The 27,156-nt window shown below is 43.0% G+C and overlaps 2 protein-coding genes across 2 annotated transcripts in view; one reads left to right on the plus strand and one right to left on the minus strand.

Annotated features, from left to right (window-relative positions):
• Positions 1-27,156, minus strand: part of LOC122939925 (zinc finger protein 501-like) — a 551,407-nt gene that overhangs the window by 255,954 nt on the left and 268,297 nt on the right. The window lies entirely within an intron of this gene.
• LOC122941936 (zinc finger protein 436-like) overlaps positions 1-27,156 on the plus strand; it is a 60,144-nt gene that overhangs the window by 9,528 nt on the left and 23,460 nt on the right. Inside the window, exons 5-7 of the mRNA XM_044299433.1 lie at positions 934-1,872; positions 13,855-13,874; positions 14,053-14,082. Coding sequence (XP_044155368.1) covers positions 934-1,872; positions 13,855-13,874; positions 14,053-14,082 — 989 coding nt within the window. The remainder of the gene's footprint in view (positions 1-933; positions 1,873-13,854; positions 13,875-14,052; positions 14,083-27,156) is intronic.

The following is a 27,156-nucleotide window of genomic DNA, read 5'->3' on the forward strand; positions in this document are numbered from 1 at the left end:
GAAAAGAAAAACGCTAGTGTGAAAGTACCCTAAGGCTGGGTTCACACATAAGCGTACCCGATAAGCGCTGTTTACAAGCGTGATTATCGGGCGTTTACATACGTGCCGAGGAAACAAGTAAACGCCCATTGTCGCGCGTTCCCGCTAGGTCTATGTGCGGGAACGCGCGACAATGCGCCCCAAAGAAGCTCCTGTACTACTTGGGGCGTCGGGCGTTTTACAGCACGATCGTACGCGCTGTAAAACGCTCAGGTGAGAACTATGCCGATAGGGAAGCATTGGTTTTTGCTTGTTGAGCATTTTACAGTGCGTCGGAACGCGCTGTAAAACGCTCAGGTGTGGACCCAGCCTGAGTCAGTAAATGATTGAATTTGGTTCCGTGCCTTGTAATTTGTATACAGGGATACTCTATCTCCTTATGGAGACAGCCTAAATGGCGTGAGGTGTCTTAAAGGCCAGGCAACACTCCTTACATCTGGTGGCATTAGAGGCAGAGCTTACGAAGAGCATATTACCACACTCTCTTCCCAGAATTCCAGGGGAGCATTGCCTAGCCTATAAGACTCCTCACATTGTTTATGTGCTCTCCGTAAGGATATGTAGCATCCCTTGAATCCTGACCTAGGCCTGTCACCCAGTTAAACCAGTACTCTCTGCTCTGCACTGATGAGGGGCAATCACCCAGAAACAGCTGTCTGCAGATAAGGTGCTGGCTTATTTATTATCCATGTCTCAAGGCTTGTTTAAAATTTCAAACATTGACTTATAAGATAGTTACCTTACATCTGGTGGCATCAGAGGCAGAGCTTGCTAAAAACCATACCCTCTTCTTGTAATTTATATAGACATTTTCTATAGAAATGTTCCAAAATATTAATATAATTTTAAGGCTATATTATTCAAATTTATAAGATAAATTTTATTTCTTGACAGATGACAGTACCAGGAGTCAAGAGGAACATGTGATATCTTCAGATTTCAAAGCAGATGATTGTGGCATCACACAAGATGCATATGAAGAGCATGCTGTTAACCTAAATGTATCCTCCATCCTCCACAACAAGGATATATTATGTAAAGCTTTTAAGAAAGTTCAGTCTTCTGATTCATCACGGACTTTAACAAAGAAGAAAAGTCACAGAAGGGGTGATAATCGTGAAAGACTGCACATGAAGGAGAGGACATTTTCATGCTCAGAATGTGGCAGATGTTTTTACCATACATCAGAATTTCTTAAACACAAGAGAATTCACACAGGAGAGAAGCCGTTTTCATGTACGGAATGTGGAAAATGTTTTACTTTAAAAAAAACTCTGGTTACACATCAAAGAATTCACACAGGGGAGAAGCCGTATTCATGTTCTGAATGCGGAAAATGTTTTGCTTGGAATTCAAATTTTATTATACATATGAGAAAACACACAGGGGAGAAGCCGTTTTTATGTCCGTATTGTGGCAAACGTTTTAACAAGAAATCCGATCTTGATACACATCAGAGGAGGCACACAGGGTCGATGCAATTTTCATGTTCAGAATGCGATAAGTGTTTCAACCAGAAATCAGATCTTGTTAGACATCAGAGAATTCACACAGGGGAGAAGCCATTTGCATGTCCAGAATGTGGGAAATGCTTTACGCAAAAATCAATCCTTAATAACCACCACAGAACACACACAGGGGAGAAGCCATTTGAATGTTTAGAATGTGGCAATCATTTTAGGTATAAATCCACTCTTCTTAGTCATCAGAGAACTCACACAGGGGAGAAGCCATTTTCATGCCCAGAATGTGGGAAATGTTTTAACCAGAAATCAGATCTTGTTGTTCATCAGAGAAGTCACACAGAGGAGAAGCCATATTCATGTTCAGAATGTGGGAAATGTTATAGCAATAAATCAGGTCTTATTAGACATCAGAGAATTCACACAGGATAGAAACCATTTTTATACTCGGTGTGGAAAATGCTTTAGTCGGGAATCAATACTTTTACTCACAAATCCCATTATATTACACATCAAAGAACTCATTAGAGAAGTAGCCAACTCATTTTATTAAAAAACACTACTTGGAAAAAATATAACAATTATAGTCAAATTAAAGTCACGTGTTATGCAACGGGAAGCATGTAAAAGCACTAAATGATGATTACAAAATTTATGCAATTACCAATAAATGTATTTTATTCAAACAGCAAATAGAATACAGATAACACACCAATGTATTACCTATGCACATACAGGTGAAACTCGAAAAATTTGAATATCGTGCAAAAGTTCATTGATTTCAGTAATGCAACTTAAAATTAGAATATTGTGAAAAAGGTTCACTATTCTAGGCTAAAAGTGTCACACTCTAGTCAGCTAATTAATCCATAACCGCTCAGCAAAGGGTACCTGAAATTGTGACTTTGGGGTTTCATAAACTATAAGCCATAATCATCCAAATTATAACAAATAAAGGCTTGAAATATCTCGCTTTGCATGTAATGAGTCTATCTCATATTTTAGTTTCACCTTTTAAGTTGCATTACGGAAATAAATGAACTCTGCACGATATTCTAATTTTTTGAGTTTCACCTGTAGAATATTTCATGGGTTGTCCAGAGAAAAATTATCTTCAATTGGTTTAGTATCGTATAGGTAAATAAAGAAAATTATACTCCTCTTACTGCTCCCCCATCACTCCAAGACTGATCAGATCCCACCATTCTCTACTTCCTTGTGCAGCGATTGTGTCCATACAGTAGAATATATGACTACTGTAGCCAGTCACCGGCCTCTACATAACTTTGGCGTGCCCACTGCCGATTATAAATGTAAGATGGCTTCTAACCTGTCTTTCATTTACACAATTTTCTTCTCCTAAACCAGGCGTAGAAAATGATGAATGAGATGGACCTGCTGGCTCTTACCCTCCACGCCAAGCCCCCCTTTTTAGACCCGGTGGGAGCAGGGAAGAAGTCGCAGATTCTGCCGCAACATGGGATGCAACAGAATCTGCACCATATATATGCCACAAAAGTGGCAAATATCTGTTCCGGAAATGACCCCCTAGGTTTTGAACCCACTGCCATCTACACATTTAAAGGCTATGTACACCTTTGGGGGCAAACATTTTTATGATTGCACTAGCAGAAGGACCCGGCTTTGCACGGGTATATTTAATCTATTTAATTTAATGTTTGTGTGTGTCGTTAAAAGATATTGACAATATCCACAATAACAGTGACATCTACAGTACCCCGCCCCTTCAACAGTGACCTCCACAGCGGCCTGCCCCTTAACAGTAACATCCACAGTGCCCTCCCCTTTAAAAGTGTCCTCCACAGCGGCCGCCAGTTTATTAGTGACCTCCACAGTATCCCGTCTTGTTAGTGATTTTCACAATAACCCGCCCCCTTAACAGTGATCTCTACAAAGCTCTGTTCCCTTAAAATGTGACCTCCACAACACCCCGTCCCCTTAACAGTGACATCTACAGCTCCCCGCCCCTTAACACTGACCTCCATACCGGACCGCCCCCTTAACTGTGACCTCCACAGTTCCCTGTCCCCTTAACAGAGACCTCCACCGCGCCTACCCCTTTAACAATGACCTTCACAGCAGCCCTCCCTTTAAAAGTGACCTGGACAACATCCCGCCTCCTTAAAAGTGACCTCAACAGCAGCCCGCCCCTTTAACAGTGACCTCCACAGCGGCCTCCCCTTTAATAACCAAACACAGGGAAAACAAACAGAACAATAGACTAGGCCCAAAAGCTAGGGAGAAAGGGTCACCTCCTAGTGATCCCTGAAGCTTTCCCTATACTGCTGTGCATACCCTTATGTTGGATATGCACATGCCCTCGTGCCTACGTCTATATACCCTGGGACAACCCTGAGCAGAAGGGAAAGGGGAAGAGGCGACCTGCAGGAGGAAGCAAGCGTCTCCCTAGAGGCCTAGACAAAAGACAACAAGGGAAGAAACAGAGAGGACTTATCTTGAGCTGAGCTGGAGCAGACAATCCACAACACATCCAAAGCCCACAGGAATGAACTATAACCTGCACAGGCCACTGGGAGAAGGAGGAATAAATAGCCTCACTAATGATGAAACCCAGTACACCTAAGGGAAGGTGGATCCAGCTCAACTCAAACCAAAACAAAGAGACGAGTCAAACATGTGGAGCCAGCCTGGCAGATTTCTGCACATTCACAGGGCAAAGCGTGACAGTACATCCCCTTCTACAGGTGACCTCCGGACACCCCAGACCAACTTTCTCTGGGTGTGCCCTGCAAAAGGCCCTCACCAGACGGCTAGCACTAACATCAGAAGCCAGAATCCACATTCTTTCCTCGGGACCGTATCCCTTCCAGTGCACTAGGTACTGGAGGGAACCTCGAAGAACACACGAGTCGAGAATCCTAGCGATCTCAAACTCTAAATTGCCATCCACCAGGACAGGAGGAGGTAGCAATGGAGATGGTTCCACAGGTTCCACATATTTCTTCAGTAAGGACCTGTGAAACACATTATGGATCTTCCAGGTCTGCGGAAGATCCAGACGGAACGCCACCGGGTTGACCACAGCAGAAATTTTGTAAGGGCCAATAAATCTTGGACTTACCTTGAGCTTAATGTTTTTAGGGGACAACCACACCGAAACACCCACACACAGGTCTGGACCAGTCATAAGTCTCCTGTCAGCCATCCGTTCATATCTTTCACCCATCTTTTCCAAATTACCTTGGATCTTCCGCCAGATAGATGACAAGGCGGAAAAGAATCTCTCCTCTTCTGGCATCCCAGAAGATCCAGTCCCAGAAAAAGTACCAAACTGTGGGTGAAAACCATATGCGCAAAAAAATGGCGCGTTATCAGTGGACTCCTGTCTACGGTTATTCAAGGCAAATTCGGCTAGAGACAAGAACGAGGACCAGTCATCCTGGTTCTCGGCAACAAAACACCTCAAATTGGTCTCCAGGTTTTGGTTAGTGCGCTCTGTTTGACCATTCGACTGGGGATGAAAAGCCGAAGAGAAAGACAGTTGAATTCCCAGACGAGAGCAAAACGCCCTCCAAAACCTTGAAACAAATTGCGTCCCCCTATCAGACACCACATCAGAAGGAATGCCATGTAGTTTTACAATGTTATTGATAAAAACCTGAGCGAGAGTTTTGGCATTAGGCAAGCTATTTAACGGTATAAAGTGAGCCATCTTACTGAAGCGGTCCACTACCACCAAAATCACAGTTTTCCCAGAGGAACTCGGTAAATCGGTAATAAAGTCCATGGACAAATGCGTCCAAGGACGAGACTGGATGGACAAAGGAAGAAGGGATCCTGAAGGCCTAGTGTGAGCCGCCTTCATCCGTGCACAGGTCTCACAAGCTGCCACATAACCTTCCACACCCTTGCTCAACCCTGGCCACCAGAATCTCCAGGAAATAAGATCTATGGTGGATTTGCTTCCAGGATGTCCTGCAAGGACCGTATCATGATGTTCCTTGAACACCTTGTATCGCAGTTCAGCAGGAACAAACAACTTGCCTGGAAAACAGGAATCGGGAGCCTCCTCCTGGGCCCCCAACACCTCCGTCTCCAACTAGGGGTACAGAGCATAAACCACCACCCCATCAGCCAAAATCTGAGCGGGATCCTCCGAATCGCTCCCCCCAGGAAAAGTTCGCGACAACGCATCTGCCTTGACGTTTTTAACCCCAGGGCGAAAGGTGACCACAAAATTGAACCTAGTAAAAAAACTCTGACCACCTAGCCTGTCTAGGATTCAGTATATACCGTAATAGGATGAGTAACCCCTTCCAACCAGTGACACCATTCTTCAAAGGCCAATTTAATGGCCAGTAATTCTTCTACATCATAATTTCTTTCAGCGGCGGAGAGTTGTTTTTTTTTTAAAAAAAGCACACGGATGCCATTTGCTAGGGGATGGACCCTGCGACAGAACTGCTCCGACCCCCCACTTCTGATGCATCAATCTCCACTACGAATGGTTAAGACACATCAGGTTGCATCAGAATGGGAGCAGACACAAAACATTTCTTAATAGCAGAAATGGCCTGTAGTGCCTCATCCGACCAGACAGAGAGGTCGGCGCCTTTTTTAGTCATATTTGTCAAAGGTTTTACAATGGTGGAATAATTCAAGATTCATTTTCTGTAGTAATTGGTAAAACCCAAAAACCGAATCAGAGCTTTCTGATTCTCAGACCGGTAAATAACAATAAACCTTCCCACTAAATAATGGAAAATATCATTGACAAATCGCTGAAAGACCACTGGCGCATTAGTTAAACCAAAGGGCATGAGAAGATTCTCGAAATGACCTTTGTGTATGTGGAGACTACAAGTATGTATTAGTATGGAACTACAAGTGCCACAATCCACAGTATAGTGTGTGCCTTGTAAGCCATGCAGAGTACAAATTCTTCCGGAGTTGAAATGGGACAACAATTGCAAACGCAGTGACTTTTGGATTAGTCTCCTAGCAACCTAAACCATGCACTGCTCTAATAGAACTATTAAAAGGGTTGGCCACTTTCTGGCTACTGTTGACCAATCTCTATGTAAGATGACTATATGGCAGTTGCTTATATATCCTTTGTTGATATTCTGTACCATTTTCTATATTTCATAAGCCATGCCCCTTGTTAGGAAGATCTTCTGTCCTGTCCACACAGAGGTCCTGTCCATAAGATGGCCGCTGATGGAGAGTCATGTGACCGGGCATATCTCCTCCATGTGTCTCCTGCATTTCAACACACTACACTTGCACTAAAATCCCAACAAACGCAAGTGCAAATGTCAGGTGCAGTGGATTTAAATGGAGGAGACATCACATGGAGGTGATTTGCCTGGTCACATCACCCTCCATCAACAGCTATCCTATGGACCGGACCTCTGTGTGGACAGCACAAAAGGCTTGGAAAACAAGAGGACGCACCTTATGAAATATAGAAAATAGTGCAGAATTTCAACAAAGGCTATATTAGTGCCATATAGGGGTGCACCACCAATGAGGCCAGGTGAGGCGATTGCCTCAGGTAGCACCAGGAAGGGGCAAGAGGGGGGCAGCAGAAAGGCCCATGGGCAATGAGCACTTTCATTGTGGCAAATGGGTTAGGTTAAGAAATTGGCATGGGGGGATGCCGTTTCAGTTTTTGTCTCAGGCAGCAGAAAGGCTAGGTCTTGGTGCCATATAATCATCTAAGAAACACATAGAGAGTATATAGTACAGCGGCTGCAACCTCCTATACCACCTGGATGCGGTGCACAACCCTTGCGGCCTACCCTTGCTCGCAGTGGGGAAAAGTGGATATATAGATAGTCAGGGGGCACTCAACTATCTAGAACCAATGGATATGGTAAATGTATTCAAAGAATTTATTCACATTAAAATTATTACATACACATTTAATAAAACCCTAAGGGCTAACACAGTAATAAAAAGCGCCAATGCATTGACATACTAAAAACTAAAATAAATCTCTAAATCAACTACTGGCTGAATAAATATCTCTGTATAAGAAAATATAACCCATACATATGCACAGTCCTATATTTGGAGAATTCTTGGAGGGGCAATGGTCTTCAAATTGAGGATTACTATGGCTGTCCTCACATTTCAGTCATGACAGACCAGTGTGTTCCAGTCTTCAATATATGGATAAGTGCTACTCCGCAGGAGGTAAATGGATAGTCTATGCAGCGGAGGTGAGCAATACTAGGTAGTAGTAATGTGCCAGTGACCCTTAGGCTATCGGTAAATAGCCGGACTTTGGTGTGGTGTCCAGTCTTTTGTAGTTCGGACTAGCGTGTCCGATCAGGGTAAATGTGTAGATAGATTCAATACGTATATTATCACGTGTATTTAGTACATTACCCTTCCACACGTCGTATACAATGGTTTTGAACCTCCTAGACCGAATTCCTATCTTCATGCGGTCAGGACGCCAACTTGGTATGTAGGACCTTCCTGTTGAGACACATGTTGTCTGGTCAGGTGATCTACTATGTCCACGTCATCCAATATAGGGCGGAGTTTGAAGAGAGTATCGAGGGCTATAGCAGCTGAGCCGCTTATAGCAGCTTGTAATGAGGCTGCTATAAGCGTCATATGATATGACGACTTCTTTGGGTCCTATAGCTGCTTGTCACCAAACGCGTTTCGGGGTCTGAGCTTACCCCCTTCCTCAGTGGTTAACCGCGGCTCAGCTGCTATAGCCCTCGATACTCTCTTCAAACTCCGCCCTATATTGGATGACGTGGACATAGTAGATCACCTGACCAGACAACATGTGTCTCAACAGGAAGGTCCTACATACCAAGTTGGCGTCCTGACCGCATGAAGATAGGAATTCGGTCTAGGAGGTTCAAAACCATTGTATACGATGTGTGGAAGGGTAATGTACTAAATACACGTGATAATATACGTATTGAATCTATCTACACATTTACCCTGATCGGACACGCTAGTCTGAACTACAAAAGACTGGACACCACACCAAAGTCCGGCTATTTACCGATAGCCTAAGGGTCACTGGCACATTACTACTACCTAGTATTGCTCACCTCCGCTGCATAGACTATCCATTTAACCTCCTGCGGAGTAGCACTTATCCATATATTGAAGACTGGAACACACTGGTCTGTCATGACTGAAATGTGAGGACAGCCATAGTAATCCTCAATTTGCAGACCATTGCCCCTCCAAGAATTCTCTGAATATACGACTGTGCATATGTATGGGTTATATTTTCTTATACAGAGATATTTATTCAGCCAGTAGTTGATTTAGAGATTTATTTTAGTTTTTAGTATGTCAATGCATTGGCGCTTTTTATTACTGTGTTAGCCCTTAGGGTTTTATTAAATGTGTATGTAATAATTTTAATGTGAATAAATTCTTTGAATACATTTACCATATCCATTGGTTCTAGATAGTTGAGTGCCCCCTGACTATCTATAAGAAACACATAGGCCAACAGCAGCCAGAAAGTGGTCAACCCCTTTAATAATTTTTAGGTTTACCTTTAATCAAAACAATATTTTTAATATGTGACATCAACGTAGTTTTATTTATTTCTATACAGGGTTACCCAGATGGCCTTCCCTTTCCCCTTCCACTTGACTCGGTGACTTCCTGTAACAGAGGCTGCTGTGTTCTGCTGTTCTCCTGTTAACCACCGCAGTCCTGGGCGATGTGTTCAGCGGTGATCTGCTGCCTGTGCTTCCCCATTCACCGCTGCAGTCCTGGGCTCTGTCCTTGTAGGTACTGTTTGTTCTGGGATCCACTCCACAGTTTCCTTTCAGCCATGGCCACAGCATGCTTGCTGCTTGTTCCCTGCATCACTTTCTTTAGGGCTGGCGCGCATCACTTCCTGTGCTTTATGGGTTAGATCATGTCACCTCACTGACCAATCCTAGCCCTCCTGCACATATATAAGTGGCTCAACCCCCTTCCCAAATGCCTTGGTGTCAAGGTCCTTGTGTCCTGCTAAGGTTGCTGATAGCACTGCTTGTGGTTCTGGACTCTGCTTGCTCTCTGCTTGCCTTGACTCTCCTGTTGCCGACCCAGATTGCCTGACCTGTACATGTGCCGCCTGCCCTGACCTATTGCTTGATTGACTTCGTCTCTGCCTCATCCTTCGGTCCTGCACTATTGGTCCTGGTAACGACTCCTGTTCTTGTGGTACCTTTCTTAGGTACCTCCTGGACCAGCTGCCTCGTGTGCCTATCCTCCTCAAGAGGTAACGACCTGGTGTTCCCCTCAGGAAAGTCTATCCCCACCATCAGGGATACTGTGAAGATTGAGGGGTTCACTTAGACAACGCCCTCAGAGGAGGTAGGACACTTAGCACAGTGGGTTCACACCCGCTGGTTCGTGACACTTCCCATGACTTTACACATTTCTCATGGTATTTATAGGTCTTATTGTTGTAACTGTTTATGTCCATTTCTATGTGAATAAGGGGGGCTTGTCCCCGAAATGTGTTCTATGTGAAATTAATAAAGTATCTTCTGGATTGGCACGAGGTTCCTTCCTTTGCTTCTGAGGGTGCCTTTTGGCCTTCATACAAAGTACAGACAGACGCCCATCTTTATCCTGTGTTGGTTTTGGACCCTGCAGCCAATTTACCCAGTAAGATCTGTATATGGTCTAAAGGTTGTTGTGGGCTGCCCACAACAACTTAGGCCTCCTGCACAAGAACGTATTTCCGTTTTTTTTGTGGACTGTATGCAGAACCATTCAATTCAATGGGTCTACAAAAAAAAACGGAAGTTACTCCATGTGCATTATGTTTCTGTGCTTCTGTTCTGCAAAAAACAAATGGCCTATTATTGTCTGCATAACAGACAAGGATAGGACAGTTCTATTAGGGGCTTCAGTTCTGCAAAATAAAGAATGCACACGGACGTCATGTATTTTTTGTACATGAGGCCTTAAAGTGAGAGTCCCTCTATAGGTTCCCACTACTCGCCAATACAATACTGTGTATTGTGTGTTTTGTTTGTTTTTAGCATACATGTAGAATATCTAGAAGGCCAATCTGTTTCCCGTGGGGTCGTGGCAGCAGGTCTGTCCAATGAAAGAATCCTTTCGGTCCTTGCTTCTGCTGTAGAATCGATTCGCTCATCTCTGTTAGGAACCCTTAGCCCGGCCATTTTTTGACTTTTATATGAAAACTTGGGCACGCTTCAAAAGTAGTGAGAGGAAAAAACTAGTGATGATCGCACCGGTTTCGTTCCTGTACATTAGTCACATTGCTTAGGGATCCGTAGCTACTTACTTGGATATAACGTATTGCCGCCGATCAGGCTCCTCCAAGATGGCGTCGGGTAACGTGAGACTTCATTTGTCTTATGCATGCGCCGTTACTGTAAGAACGCGAACCTGGCTATGTTAGCTCTGCTACATGTACATGGCAGAATTCTATGGAGCTACATGCACATTACATAAAGACATGCTCCACTAGTTTAGTAAGTGGCTGCACCTATTTGGAAGACGATGGTTCGGTGCTCTACCCGCGACTCACCCCAGTGTCGCTAGGCAAAAATGGCAATTAATGATAGATGTGGGGGCACTCAGATATCTCTGGCTGTATATATTATTCACAATATGTTTAAGTAGTTTAATATAACAATAAAAATGGATCTTGGTGCAATATAAATATATTTGCTAGAATGCTGAATAAAAAGCGTCACGCGCATATCGTCAATAGGTACAATTGTAGTTGTTGTAAGAATTACTATAAAAAATGCTGTAAAAATGTAATCTATTAAACCTATTTCTTTGAATGGAAACCTTAAAATAGAAAACAAACAAAAAGATAATAAAAAATAAAATATAAGAAATATCAGAATAAAAAAATGTATTATTAATTCCTAAAATATCCCCTTAGGGCTTTTTCCATCTGTTAATGTTTGCAGGGTAACGGTCTTTTAACTTGTGTCCAGTAGGTGGCGCTTTAGAATTAGAAAGCTGTGTAGCGATCGGGATAGAATGACATCTAATTGCAGGTCTTGGTTCTTCTTCCTCCTGTTGTGGAATAGAGGGGTAAGGATTCAGCTGATCGCTGCTTGAGGGATAGAGGGGCGCCATTTGTTAAGTGGGACCAGGTGTATCTATCACATCTATCGATCAGTACGTCCGATATTCCCACATCCACAGATGCACCAGACAGAGCAGACGCAGCCATTACATCCACAGGGAAGACTTTAACACATAGGCCAGATTTATCATTAGCTCAAGTCAAAATACCGGGGTGAAAAATCTGCGAATTTTTGCGCAATCGCTAAAACTTCGCAAAAATTTGCAACTTTTATTGGCTCTGCGCTATGCTCGGCAGTTTTCTAAAAGTGGGCGTGTTTTCTTATGTTAATGAATCTCTAGACAGATTTACTATTGCGACAATTTAAAAAAAGTCGCACAAAATGGCGCAATTTCCTTCCAGTGAGCACCATGCTTATCTTGTGCGACTTTTTAATAGAATATATATATTACACTTTTGTATAGAGGCACTCGTTATATATTTATTTACATTTAGTCAGGGACTACTAGTTGCCTGCTCTTGACATGTGCATTCATTATTGTCAGTATTTTGTAATGTTTGATAAAATTTAACTTTTATTGGTTATTTATTTTAATAAATTGTGAACACTTTCATCTAACCTGCTAACTTAAAAATCTCGACGGCAGACCCTTAGTGTGCTGGATTATTAATCGATTTATTTTCTGTTCTGATACTAGCTTGAAAATGCTGTGGCAGTTTATTATAATAAGACTGGCTGTCTTTAAACAATAGAGCTTCTGTATATGCTCTCTAAAACCACTGCTTGCTAGTTTTTCAGTGTATATACTTGCAGGCAATTTGTGACATTTGTTGAGCTCAATTAGGCCTCATGCACACGACCGTTGCCGTTTTCCTTCTTTTTTTTTTTTGCGGACCCATTGACTTTCAATGGGTCCGTGGAAAAATCGGAAAATGCACCGTTTGGCAGCCGCGTCCGTGATCCGATTTTCCTGGCCGTGAAAAAAATAGGACCTGTCCTATTTTTTTCACGGCCAACGGTTCACGGAGCCATTCAAGTCAATGGGCCCGTGAAAAAACACGGATGCACACAAGATTGTCATCCGCATCCGTGATCCGTGTCTGTTTTTTCCTATCATTTCAATGGCAAACTTGACTTAGATATTTTTTTTTCATTTTTCATGTCCGTGGATCCTCCAAAAATCAAGGAAGACCCATGGATGAAAAAACGGTCACGCATCACGGACCAACGGACCCCGTTTTTGCAGACCTTAAAAAAAACGGTTGTGTGCATGAGGCCTTACTGTGATGGTAGCTATTTAATCGCTACACTTCTCTGCTCACTGGACGCTCTCTGTTCCTTTCTCCGTTTCTGATAGCGGCGCAGTCACTGCCTATGCTGCCTAATAGCTACTCGGTAGCTTTCACACTGAAGCTGGGTCTGCTGTGATCTAAAAACTAACTAGATCGCTGCCCCCCGACATGTTTCGCCATATACATGGCGTCTTCAGGGGATCGGGCAGTCTGCACAGAGGTGGCCGGTGTTGGATATATTTATTACCTCCTACTCTGATGAGGTGAACGATCGGAAACCAGTAACATGCTTTATTATTGCCTGGTGGCTTGTTTCGTGCGGCTCTGTTGGCTGTTTGATTCGCTCGATCGTTACGTCAATAATCGCGCGATCCTTCTGTGTTCTCGCGCATGTCTCTGCACTTAGAGCTTCTGACTGATTCGCGATTTTTTTACTCTTATGCCTAGGTCAAGAATCGCGTGATCATTCTATGTGCGCATGCCACCGCACTTGGAGCTTCTAACTAGTTCGCAATTTTTTTGCTCTTATGCCTGAGTCAGGAATCGCGCGATCATTCTATGTGCGCATGCCACCGTACTTAGGTGATTTCGTACTTAGTGCCGCTGGCTGGTTCGCAATTTGTTTACCTTCTTACCTGAGTCAGGGATCGCGCAGTCATTCTATGTGCGCATGTCACCGTAGTTGGAAAATTTCGTACTTGCTTATTCCGAACAGTACAAAGACCCTTAGGGATTCACGAATACTATTTATCACTTTGAATTTAGACTATTGCCTGGTAGACATGTTCGACACTTATTATGCCACTAGATTACAGTTCCTCATGCTGATGTTTGTTTTTTATTTTTTAATTATATATTATTTATTGATTATTTATTAATTGTTCTTTAGATGTTCTATCTATAGGAATATTACTGTAAGATAGTGTGCAAATCTATACTGAGTTATTTTGGCTATTTTTCTTTTTCTTTAGAATTATGCCACTCTTATTTTTACTCTATTATTATTGACAGCTAGATATGCGTCTTCTCTGGTACTTGGCTTATATATCTCTATTTTTTCCCTTTTTATTCCTCTTTTTTTCTTTTTTTTTCCTTTTTATTATTATTTATTATTAATTTATGAATTATTAATTCTTTATTCCAGATTGTGTTTATTGGTAAATATTACTCTAATTATAATGTCTTGTCTCTTTTTGTGATTTTTTTCAGGTCAATTCGTACTGCTGGATCTACTGGGAGGTAATATTTAAAATTTATCTTACTCTATAATAGATTTTTAATATTTGAATCTAGTTATTGGCCACTACTCTGTACTTATTATCTTAAAGGTCAGATTTGATTTCCTTCTTTGAATTTCGTGTTTCCTGCTTTTTCTTTTCCTTTTTCTTACTGTATTTTACAGGAATGATGCATAAGTAAAACCTTCATTTAGTCCTTGAGGTGAAAGGCTTTTGAGTCTATATATCCAGCGGGTTTCTTCCTGCTGTAATTTTTTTGTCTACAGGTCCTTCTAAAAAAATTAGCATATTGTGATAAAGTTCATTATTTTCTGTAATGTACTGATAAACATTAGACTTTCATATAATTTAGATTCATTACACACCAACTGAAGTAGTTCAAGCCTTTTATTGTTTTAATATTGATGATTTTGGCATACAGCTCATGAAAACCCAAATTTCCTATCTAAAAAAATTAGCATATTTTAGCCGACCAATAAAAGAAAAGTGTTTTTAATAAAAAAAAAAGTCAACCTTCAAATAATGATGTTCCGTTATGCACTCAATACTTGGTCGGGAATCCTTCTGCAGAAATGACTGCTTCAATGCGGCGTGGCATGGAGGCAATCAGCCTGTGGCACTGCTGAGGTGTTATGGAGGCCCAGGATGCTTCGATAGCGGCCTTAAGCTCATCCAGAGTGTTGGGTCTTGCGTTTCTCTTCCCAATATCCCACAGATTCTCTATGGGGTTCAGGTCAGGAGAGTTGGCAGGCCAATTGAGCACAGTAATACCATGGTCAGTAAACCATTTACCAGTGGTTTTGGCGCTGTGAGCAGGTGCCAGGTCGTGCTGAAAAATGAAATCTTCATCTCCATAAAGCTTTTCAGCAGATGGAAGCATGAAGTGCTCCAAAATCTCCTGATAGCTAGCTGCATTGACCCTGCCCTTGATAAAACACAGTGGACCAACACCAGCAGCTGACATGGCACCCCAGACCATCACTGACTGTGGGTACTTGACACTGGACTTCAGGCATTTTGGCATTTCCCTCTCCCCAGTCTTCCTCCAGACTCTGGCACCTTGATTTCCCAATGACATGCAACAGTCCAGTGCTGCTTCTCTGTAGCCCAGGTCAGGCGCTTCTGCCGCTGTTTCTGGTTCAAAAGTGGCTTGACCTGGGGAGTCCGGCACCTGTAGCCCATTTTCTGCACACGCCTGTACACGGTGGCTCTGGATGTTTCTACTCCAGACTCAGTCCACTGCTTCCGCAGGTCCCCCAAGGTCTGGAATTGGTCCTTCTCCACAATCTTCCTCAGGGTCCGGTCACCTCTTCTCGTTGTGCAGCGTTTTCTGCCACACTTTTTCCTTCCCACAGACTTCCCACTGAGGTGCCTTGATACAGCACTCTGGGAACAGCCTATTCGTTCAGAAATTTCTTTCTGTGTCTTACCCTCTTGCTTGAGGGTGTCAATGATGGCCTTCTGGACAGCAGTCAGGTCGGCAGTCTTACCCATGATTGCGGTTTTGAGTAATGAACCAGGCTGGGAGTTTTTAAAAGCCTCAGGAATCTTTTGCAGGTGTTTAGAGTTAATTAGTTGATTCAGATGATTAGGTTAATAGCTCGTTTAGAGAACCTTTTCATGATATGCAAATTTTTTGAGATAGGAATTTGGGGTTTTCATGAGCTGTATGCCAAAATCATCAATATTAAAACAATAAAAGGCTTGAACTACTTCAGTTGGTGTGTAATGAATCTAAAATATATGAAAGTCTAATGTTTATCAGTACATTACAGAAAATAATGAACTTTAACACAATATGCTAATTATTTGAGAAGGACCTGTATATCTCCCTTGCCGGGGCTTGGTTTTATTTTTGCTATTCCCCATATTTTCAGACTATCGCTTTTGCCATTATGTTCTGTTTGGATGTGCCTAGATAGGGTGGTATCTGTTTTTAAATTTATGTCACTAAAGTGTTTAGATATTCTTCTCCGAAGTTCTTGAACAGTTTTGCCGACGTAGATTTTAGGGCAGCTGCATTGTATCGCGTTTACCGCCCCTGTTGTTTTACAGTTTATATAATGGGCAATTGTGTACTTTTTATGATCTACCGGATTTACAAACTCTTTGCATGCTTGCATTTTACTGCAGAATTGGCAATTTCCACATGGGTATGACCCTTTGGTGGTTAGCCATGTGTTTTTTTTCTTTTTCTGGTTGGGGCTTCCACTGGAAATGCGGAACGCACACGGCCGGTGTCCGTGTTTTGCGGATACGCAATTTGCGGACCGCAAAACACTCACTGTCGTGTAAATGCTCCCTTAATGGACCATTAACCCCTTCAAGACCAAGCTAGTTTTTACCTTCCTTCCCAGGCCATTTTTAGCAAATCTGACCAGGGTCGCTTTATGTGGTGATAACTTTAAAACGCTTTGACTTATCCAGGCCGTTCTGAGATTGTTTCTTCGTCACATATTGTACTTCATGACACTGGTAAAATGGAGTAAAAAAAATACAAAATTTACCCAAAAATTTGAAAAATTAGCAAATTAGCAAATTTCAATTTCTCTACTTTTATAATAGATAGTAATACCTCCAAAAAAATTTATTACTTTACATTCCCCATATGTCTACTTCATGTTTGGATCATTTTTGTAATGCCATTTTAGTTTTTGTGGACATTACAAGGCTTAGAAGTTTAGAAGCAAATCTTGAAATTTTTCTGAAAATTTCTAAAACCCACTTTTTAAGGACCAGTTCAGGTCTGAAGTCACTTTGTGAGGCTTACATAATAGAAACCACCCAAAAATGACCCCATTTTAGAAAGTACACCCCTCAAGGTATTCAAAACTGATTTTACAAACTTTGTTAACCCTTTAGGTGTTCTACAAGAATTAAAGGAAAATGGAGATGACATTTCAGAATTTCACTTTTTTGGCAGATTTTCCATTTAAATCCATTTTTTTCAGTAACAAAGCAAGGGTAAATAGCCAAACAAAACTCAATATTTATTGCCCTGATTCTGTAGTTTACAGAAACACCCCATTTGTGATCGTAAACTGCTGTACGGGCACACGGCAGGGCGCAGAAGGAAAAGAATGCCATATGGTTTTTGGAGGGCCATGTCACATTTGAAGACCCCGTGATGCAACTCCAAAAAAATGACCCCGTTTTGGAAACTACGGGATAAGGTGGCAGTTTTGTTGGTACTATTTTAGGGTACATATGATTTTTGGTTGCTCTATATTACACTTTTTGTGATGCAAGGTAACTGTTTTTGGCACTGTTTTTATTTTTTGTTATTTACAATGTTCATCTGATCATGAGCTATTTTTATAGAGCAGGTTGTTATGGATGCGACAATACCAAATATGACTTTTTTTGGTTGTTTGTTTCAGTTTTACATAATAAAGCATTTTTGAAAAAAAAATGATTTTTTTAGTGTCTCCATAGTCTGAAAGCCATAGTTTTTTTTTATTTTTGGGCGACTGTCATATGTAGGGTATAATTTTTTGCGGGATGAGATGACGGTTTTATTAGTACAATTTTGGAGTGTGTATGACTTTTTGATCGCTTGATATTACACTTTTTGTGTTGTAAGGTGACAAAAAATGGCTTTTGACACCTTTATTTTATTTTTTATGGTGTTCACCTGAGGGGTTAGGTCATGTGATATTTTTATACAGCAGGTTATTACGGACACGGCGATACCTAATATGTAAACATTTTATTTATTTATTAAAGTTTTACACAATAACAGCATTTTTCAAACCAAAAAAAAATCATGTTTTAGTGTCTCCATAGTCTGAGAGCCATATTTTTTTATTTTTTAGGCGATTGTCTTAGATAGAGTCTCATTTGTTGCGGGATGAGATGACGGTTTGATTAGTATTATTTTGGGGTGCGTATGACTTTTTGATCGCTTGGTATTACACTGTTTGTGATGTAAGGTGACAAAAAATTCTTATACCGTTTTTATTTAAAAAAAAAATTATGGTGTTCACCTGAGGGGTTAACTCATGTAAAATTTCTATAGAGCAGGTCATTACGGACATGGCAATACTTAATATGTCTACTTTTTTTAAATTTATTAAAGTTTTATTTTGGTGGGGAAACGCCTTTTTGATCGCTTGGTGTTGCACTTTTTGTGCCGGTCTTCTCCGCTGAGCTCGCCAGCTCCTAGCGTGGCGTCCCACGTGTGCAGTGTCTTGTCCTCCGGGTGAATACAGAGGTGCCGGGCTGTTAGTTTTCTTTGATGTGTTCCGTTCAAACCAATTGGATGTTTGATCCTTTGCTGGATTGTTGCGATTGCTTGAAAATGTCAAGTATATATTTTACTGCAGGGAAAATTAAACGCGTTTCGAAACATCGCTATGCTTCTTCCTCAGTGGCCTGCAGTATAGGAATATGGTACAGCTTTTATAGGGAAATTGCATCACTTTAGGGGGATTGTCTTGCTCTCATGGGATATATATGGTGTGTATATACATGCTGGTGTTAGGCTGCATGAAGGTTAGAGCTTGTTACTTCATTGAGAACTTCAGTTTCTATATAGGTAGCGTGTATACATAAGTGATATGTGAATAAAGGCTGCGGTTACGTGGTCAGATATCTGGTGATAGTTTTACTCGCTGATATATACTAGTATGATATAGAAATAGATCTCTATGTTTATAGTGTAGCCGGTGAAGTGCACTTTGATAGTGATGTGATATTAGTGGGGAAATATTCTGTATTAACTACTACAAATTCTTCTCGTGGTGGTATATGTAATAATGTGACGGGATCTCAGTGCGGTTTTACTTCTGCAATGTTTGTTTTAAATAAAATCCAACTTCAGAAGGACATCAAGGACAATATTTTCTCCATTATATTTGTTTCATCTATTGTGCGTTGCTGCTTTTTCATTTATGTTGATATGTTCTATATATTTTTCTCTTAACATACACTTGCAAGAGGACGTCGGGATGACATTTGAAGAAAGGATATGCAAGAAGGGGTATAAAGGTAATGAAGATAATGAAGATGAAGGGGCAGGGGCCCACCCGGGAGGGGAGATCGAGGTGCTGGTAGACAGCCGGATGTCGATTTCCCGCCCCAGGATGGCTGATTTTACTGAATTACAAAAAACCAAAGATCTCCATCTCCGCGTTCAATCCGGCGGGGATTAGGGTATCGGATTTGAAAATCCTCTTTGATTCTGTCTTGGACATGTTTATAATATGGTTACCACCTCTCCAGTGTCTCCTGATCCTCTCGATGGCTGCAAACCTGAGGGTAGAGGAGTCGCTGTTGTGGTGATCCTTATCAGTGATGGTCAGTTCGCAGTGTTCACCAGCGAACACATGCGGGCTGCCATCTTTAGTAAGGTAGACTCACCCGTCCGGCGATGCACAGGTAAGCCCTTACCTGTGCCGCAAGCCGGTCTGAAATCAAATGCGGTCACCAGGAGCAGGCAGTTCTGAGAACTTTTTTTTCACAGGCTCGTCACAGGAAGGCATTGCGCTGCCTTCCATGCCATCGGGTTCCCCCTACAGCCTCATGGGGACCCGATGGCACCGCCGCTGCCCTCAACATGAAAAGCCGCAAACCGCAGGTCTGAATTGACCTGCGGTTTGCGGCGATCACCGACACAGGGCGGCGATCACCCCCCACGCGCATTTAGCCAAGGTGCCTGCTGTGTCCTTAAAGGGGTTGTCCAAGTTATATTTATTGATGACCTATCCTTAGGATAGGTCATCAATATCAGATAGGCGGGGGTCCGACACCCCCTCCGATCAGCTGTTAGAAGAGAAGGCGTGCGCGGTGTCAGCGCTGCCTCCTCTTCACTGTTTACCTTCTAGCCGTTGCATCTGCAGTGGTGAGCAGGTGTAATTACACCCAAGCCTTCCTATTAAAATGAATGGGACGGCTTGGGTGTAATTACACCTGCTCACCACTGCAGATGCAACGGCTAGAAGGTAAACAGTGGAGGCAGCGCTGACACCGTGCGAGTCTCCTCTTCAAACAGCTGATCGGAGGGTGTGCCGGGTGTCGGACCCCCTCCGATCTGATATTGATGACCTATCCTGTGGATAGGTCATCAATAAATATAACTTGGACAACCCCTTTAAGTACCGGGACATCAGACACCGCACACGTGGGAGCTGCTGAGCTCAGCGGAGAAGACCGCCATGAATCGCTGCACTCCAGATCCATTCAACAACTACAGGACGGGAAATGTAATAACACAAAGACTGAAAGTGCCGAGATAACACACACAGGGCCAGATCTATCATCACACTTCCATCTTACTCCACTTTTACATATGTCCAAAGTCACTTCTGGCTAAGTCAGATTTATTAATGGTCTGTGATAAATGTGGTTTGACGGTAGCAGTTTACCCTTCAGTAAGCGGCTTTACAAAAGTCGCACGTCTTTACGAAAAGTCTGGTGCATCTGTGGATGTGGGAATATCGGACGTACTGATCGATAGATGTGATAGATACACCTAGTCCCACTTAACAAATGGCGCCCCTCTATCCCTCAAGCAACGATCAGCTGAATCCTTACCCCTCTATTCCACAACAGGATTATCAACTAGACCGATATAGAAGGAAGAAGAACCAATACCTGCAATTATAGTAGAACCAAAAAAGAAAAGCCTCACTATAATACTATAAGGTAGGGCAGACGGAAAACCAACCGTATAAACCTAGAAATGTTGCTATGCAAACAACCAGAGAATGCCCATTGTATTAAAAAATATATATTTATTACATCATTAATAGATCATGATTATACAAATATGAAAGATGACACCAAAAAAGTTTTGAAAAAATCAGCAACGGACGCGGATACCGTAGTCCCCCGGCCAGTGTCTCTGTAACCCGCCAAAAAGATGGAACACATGTTAGTCGTATATATATATTATGTAGTGGAGTGTTTCACAGAGAAGTGGTATATGGTCCTGACCACTAGAATAATATCTGATCATCACTCCACTACATAGCCACTAGACGAGTATCGCTATGTTGGATCCTCGATAATACACAAATAGCAGCAACAATAAGTGGATGTCTATCTAAAGTGCTTCAGTAAACAGGTCCCCATACATCAGGCCATCTGATATAGGATAAAACTGAAGCTCGCCTGTGGATATCTGATGGAAGATTATGACATACCGTGTGACATGATGGAGGGCAGGAATAGCAGGCACAAGGACAGGCTGAAAACACCCCGACGCGCGTTTCGCCTCAGCTTCGTCAGGAGGCTGATGAGGTGTGGCCATAAACCCCTCTATATACCCCCCATGTAGCCTCGAGACATAAACTCATTAGATATAGCAGCTGATGCTTACCTATCGAGCGCTCCTGCTTGATGATGCACGCCGAGTGCATCGCGGGGACGCCGCATTCATCAGGAGGAAGGGTGGAACGCAATCCATGCGTTCCAGCCCGCCTCCCAAAGAAACATAGCGGCGTCACCACGTGACCTGGCGCACAGCGCATCACAGCGCAGCGCTGCATCAGTCAGTTGAATGTAAGTTAGATCCAACTATAGCAGTATCAAAACCTCATTATCGGACCATATGATTAACATTAAAATGAAGTCTACATGGGGTTATCGGCAATATGGGGCATCCATGGAGAGCTGAAAATATCTGACCGCATACAAATATAAAGAAGGAAGGGGAATAAAAACCCATCATAATAATAGAAGGATTGGATGTATATACAAGCCCATGCACATAAGATTCAAAAGAATAAATAAATGGTTAATCATAACTACGGCACAAAGTATGTCATAATCTATCCAAAATCACCAATATTCAGGCACTCTAATCACAATATATATCTGTTATCGAAAAAGAACCATACGTGATTATATAGACATAAATTACAGGAGATATTTTTTACCATATCATACATGATTATATAAACATAAATTACAAAAAAGATTTTTTACAGTAGTGCATGTGCAGCATAGGGCCAGATTTATCATTAGCTCAGGTCAGAATAATGGAGTGAAAAAGTCCCCAAAAAAATGCGCAAACGCTAAAACTGCGCACAAATTTTCGACTTTTTTCTGCTCTGCGCTATGCTCGCCAGTTTTCTGAAAGTGGGCGTGTTTTCTTATGTAAATGAATCTCTAGACAGATTTACTATTGGGACTATTTTAAAAGTCGCAGAAAAGTCGCAATTTCACTCCAGTGAGGACCATGCTTATCTTATGAGACTTTTTAATAGAACATGTGACTTTTTCATAAAGATGTGCGACTTTTGTAAAGCTGCTTACTGACGGATAAACTGCTACCGTCAAACCACATTTATTACAGTCTTAAAGGGCCGATCATAAATCTGACTTGGCTAAAACTGACTTTAGCCATATGTGAAAGTGGAGTGAGCTGTCAGAGTAATGATAAGTCTGGCCCAATATGTATAGCTAAGCAGGGGCGTAACTAGAAGTGACTGGGCCCCACAGCAAATATTTGTAAGGGCCCCCCTCAGCGCGCTTCGCACCTCCCTCCTCCTGTGTAAACCCCACTCCTTTGGCGCAGTGTAGCGGTATACTGTATATTGTGTGGCACAGTGTAGCGGTATACTGTATATTGTGGGGCACAGTGTAGAGGTAAACTGTATATTGTGTGGCACAGTGTAGAGGTATACTGTATATTGTGGGGCACAGTGTAGAGGTATACTGTATATTGTGTGGCACAGTGTAGAGGTATACTGTACATTGTGTGGCACAGTGTAGAGGTATACTGTATATTGTGTGGCACAGTGTAGAGGTAAACTGTATATTGTGGGGCACAGTGTAGAGGTATACTGTATATTGTGTGGCACAGTGTAGAGTTATACTGTATATTGTGGGGCACAGTGTAGCGGTATACTGTATATTGTGTGGCACAGTGTAGCGGTATACTGTATATTGTGGGGCACAGTGTAGCGGTATACTGTATATTGTGTGGCACAGTGTAGAGGTATACTGTATATTGTGTGGCACAGTGTAGAGGTATACTGTATATTGTGTGGCACAGTGTAGAGGTATACTGTACATTGTGTGGCACAGTGTAGCGGTATACTGTATATTGTGTGGCACAGTGTAGAGGTATACTGTATATTGTGTGGCACAGTGTAGCGGTATACTGTACATTGTGTGGCACAGTGTAGAGGTATACTGTATATTGTGTGGCACAGTGTAGAGGTATACTGTATATTGTGTGGCACAGTGTAGAGGTATACTGTATATTGTGTGGCACAGTGTAGAGGTATACTGTATATTGTGGGGCACAGTGTAGAGGTATACTGTATATTGTGGGGCACAGTGTAGCGGTATACTGTATATTGTGGGGCACAGTGTAGCGGTATACTGTATATGTGTGGGCACAGTGTAGCGGTATACTGTATATTGTGGGGCACAGTGTAGAGGTATACTGTATATTGTGGGGCACAGTGTAGAGGTATACTGTATATTGTGGGGCACAGTGTAGAGGTATACTGTATATTGTGTGGCACAGTGTAGAGGTATACTGTATATTGTGGGGCACAGTGTAGAGGTATACTGTATATTGTGGGGCACAGTGTAGAGGTATACTGTATATTGTGGGGCACAGTGTAGAGTATACTGTATATTGTGTGGCACAGTGTAGAGGTATACTGTATATTGTGGGGCACAGTGTAGAGGTATACTGTATATTGTGGGCACAGTGTAGAGGTATACTGTATATTGTGGGGCACAGTGTAGAGGTATACTGTATATTGTGGGGCACAGTGTAGAGGTATCTGTATATTGTGTGGCACAGTGTAGAGGTATACTGTATATTGTGTGGCACAGTGTAGAGGTATACTGTATATTGTGGGGCACAGTGTAGAGGTATACTGTATATTGTGGGGCACAGTGTAGAGGTATACTGTATATTGTGTGGCCCAGTGTAGAGGTATACTGTATATTGTGGGGCACAGTGTAGAGGTATACTGTATATTGTGTGGCACAGTGTAGAGGTATACTGTATATTGTGTGGCACAGTTGTAGCGGTATACTGTATATTGTGTGGCACAGTGTAGAGGTATACTGTATATTGTGGGGCACAGTGTAGAGGTATACTGTATATTGTGTGGCACAGTGTAGAGGTATACTGTATATTGTGGGGCACAGTGTAGCTGTATACTGTATATTGTGTGGCACAGTGTAGCGGTATACTGTATATTGTGTGGCACAGTGTAGCTGTATACTGTATATTGTGTGGCACAGTGTAGCGGTATACTGTATATTGTGTGGCACAGTGTAGAGGTATACTGTATATTGTGGGGCACAGTGTAGAGGTATACTGTATATTGTGGGGCACAGTGTAGAAGTATACTGTATATTGTGTGGCACAGTGTAGAGGTATACTGTATATTGTGTGGCACAGTGTAGAGGTATACTGTATATTGTGGGGCACAGTGTAGAGGTATACTGTATATTGTGGGCACAGTGTAGAGGTATACTGTATATTGTGTGCACAGTGTAGAGGTATACTGTATATTGTGGGGCACAGTGTAGAGGTATACTGTATATTGTGGGGCACAGTGTAGAGGTATACTGTATATTGTGTGGCACAGTGTAGCGGTATACTGTATATTGTGTGGCACAGTGTAGAGGTATACTGTATATTGTGGGGCACAGTGTAGAGGTATACTGTATATTGTGTGGCACAGTGTAGAGGTATACTGTATATTGTGTGGCACAGTGTAGCGGTATACTGTATATTGTGTGGCACAGTGTAGCGGTATACTGTATATTGTGTGGCACAGTGTAGGCTATATGTGTATAACATAAACATATTTCATATGAAAACTTACAGTTACTTGGCCCTTGGGGATCTCGGACGCCACTTCCACACTTTGGCCGGGGGCTCGGCGGAGCTGATGTTGTGTTTTATCCTAATGAGAAAGATTTCATAATAAGTATTTGGAGAAGGGGCAGAGGGATAGCAGAGCAGGGAGAGGCCGGTGCTGCTACTAGGGGGTCATACCATGGGGGAGTAATAAAGCCCACAATAATGCCCCCCCCCCCAGTAGTAATAATTCTCCTTATAATGTGACAGTGCAAAAATACCCCCTTGTAATGCCCCCAGTTGAGCTAATGTCCCCATAGTGCCCCCATAATGTGCCAGTATAAAATACCCCTATATAGTGCCCCCAGTAAATTCCCCCATAGTGCTCCTCTCCACCCCCTTCCTGCTAGTGCCCCCCATAATGTACCAGTATAAAATGCCCCATATATAGTGCCCCAGTAGATGCCCCTCAGTGTCCGGCCTCTGATAGGCTGCCGGCCTAGTGTCCCCCATAATGCCCCCCAATAATGTGCCAGTAAGTGTCCCCATAGATGCCCCCCATCATGTGCCAGTATCAAGTGCCTCTTCCCCCCCCACATGTCCCAGTATCATAGTGCCATCTCCCCCCCATGTGCCAGTATCAAGTGCCTCTCTCCTTCCCACCCCCCATGTGCCAGTATCATAGTGCCAAACCCCCCCATGTGCCAGTATCAAGTGCCTCTCTCTTCCCCCCCATGTCCCATTATCATAGTGCCATCTCCCCCCCCAAAAAGTGCCAGTATCAAGTGCCTCTCCCCCCATGTGCCAGTATCATAGTGCCAACCCCCCCCCACATGCCAGTATCAAGTGCCTCTCTCCTCCCCCCCATGTCCCAGTATCATAGTGCCATCTCCCCCCCACCCACAAAAAAAGTGCCAGTATCAAGTGCCTCTCTCCCTCCCCCCTCCCCATGTGCCAGTATCAGGTGCCTCTCCCCCCCCATGTGCCAGTATCAGGTGCCAACCCCCCCTCCCCCCTCCAGGTGCCTCCCCCCCCCCATGTCCCAGTATCATAGTGCCATCTCCCCCCCCCCCCCCACAAAAAAAGTGCCAGTATCAAGTGCCTCTCTCCCTCCCCCCCCCCCATGTGCCAGTATCAGGGCTGAGTGTGCTGAGACAGCTGTCATATACAGATATAGCAGTATCTCAGATATAGCAGATATATCTCTATATGGCAGCTGTCCCAGCACACTCAGCTCTGCTATATCTCTATATATGACAGCTGCCCCAGCAAACCCAGCTCTGCTACATGTATACACATGACAGCTGCCCAAACACACCCAGCACTGCTATATCTCTATATGACAGCTGTCCCAGCACACTCAGCTCTGCTATATCTCTATATATGATAGCTGCTCCAGCACACCCAGCTCTGCTACATCTATATATCTCTAAGGGCTCTTTCACACCTGTGTTATTGTCTTCCGGCATAGAGTTCCGTCGTCGGGGCTCTATGCCGGAAGAATCCTGATCAGGATTATCCTAATGCATTCTGAATGGAGTGAAATCCGTTCAGGATGCATCAGGATGTCTTCAGTTCCGGAACGGATGTACGGATGTAGTAGAGCTGGGTTTGCTGGGGCAGCTGTCATATATAGAGATATAGTAGAGCTGAGTGTGCTGGTGCAGCTGTCATGTGTATAGATGTAGCAGAGCTGGGTGTGTTTGGGCAGCTGTCATGTGTATAGATGTAGTAGAGCTGGGTTTGCTGGGGCAGCTGTCATATATAGAGATATAGCAGAGCTGAGTGTGCTGGGACAGCTGTCATATAGAGATATAGCAGTGCTGGGTGTGTTGGGGGCAGCTGTCATGTGTATAGATGTAGCAGAGCTGGCTGTGTTTCGGCAGCTGTCATGTGTATAGATGTAGTAGAGCTGGGTGTGCTGGGGCAGCTATCATATATAGAGATATAGCAGAGCTGAGTGTGCTAGGACAGCTGTCATATAGAGATATAGCAGTGCTGGGTGTGTTGGGGCAGTTGTCATGTGTATAGATGTACACTTAGCCAGCTATAACAGTAGAAGTCTCATATTTTTTCAATCAGTTGTAATGCAGCCTTTATAGCTGTGAGGGTAAATGCTTTGCCACTGATACATGGAGGTTGTGGGTTCGAATCCCAGACACATCAGGAGACTTTAGCAGACAGTAAGATTAGATAACATTAGCGGCGGCTGCTGTGAAGGGGCCCTGAACACCATAACTTGAAAATAAACTGTCACACACGCTGCCGGGGCGCCAAAGCAGCTGCTTCCCCGGT

Source organism: Bufo gargarizans, chromosome 6 (genome assembly GCF_014858855.1).
Source record: "Bufo gargarizans isolate SCDJY-AF-19 chromosome 6, ASM1485885v1, whole genome shotgun sequence".
Lineage (NCBI taxonomy): Eukaryota > Metazoa > Chordata > Amphibia > Anura > Bufonidae > Bufo > Bufo gargarizans.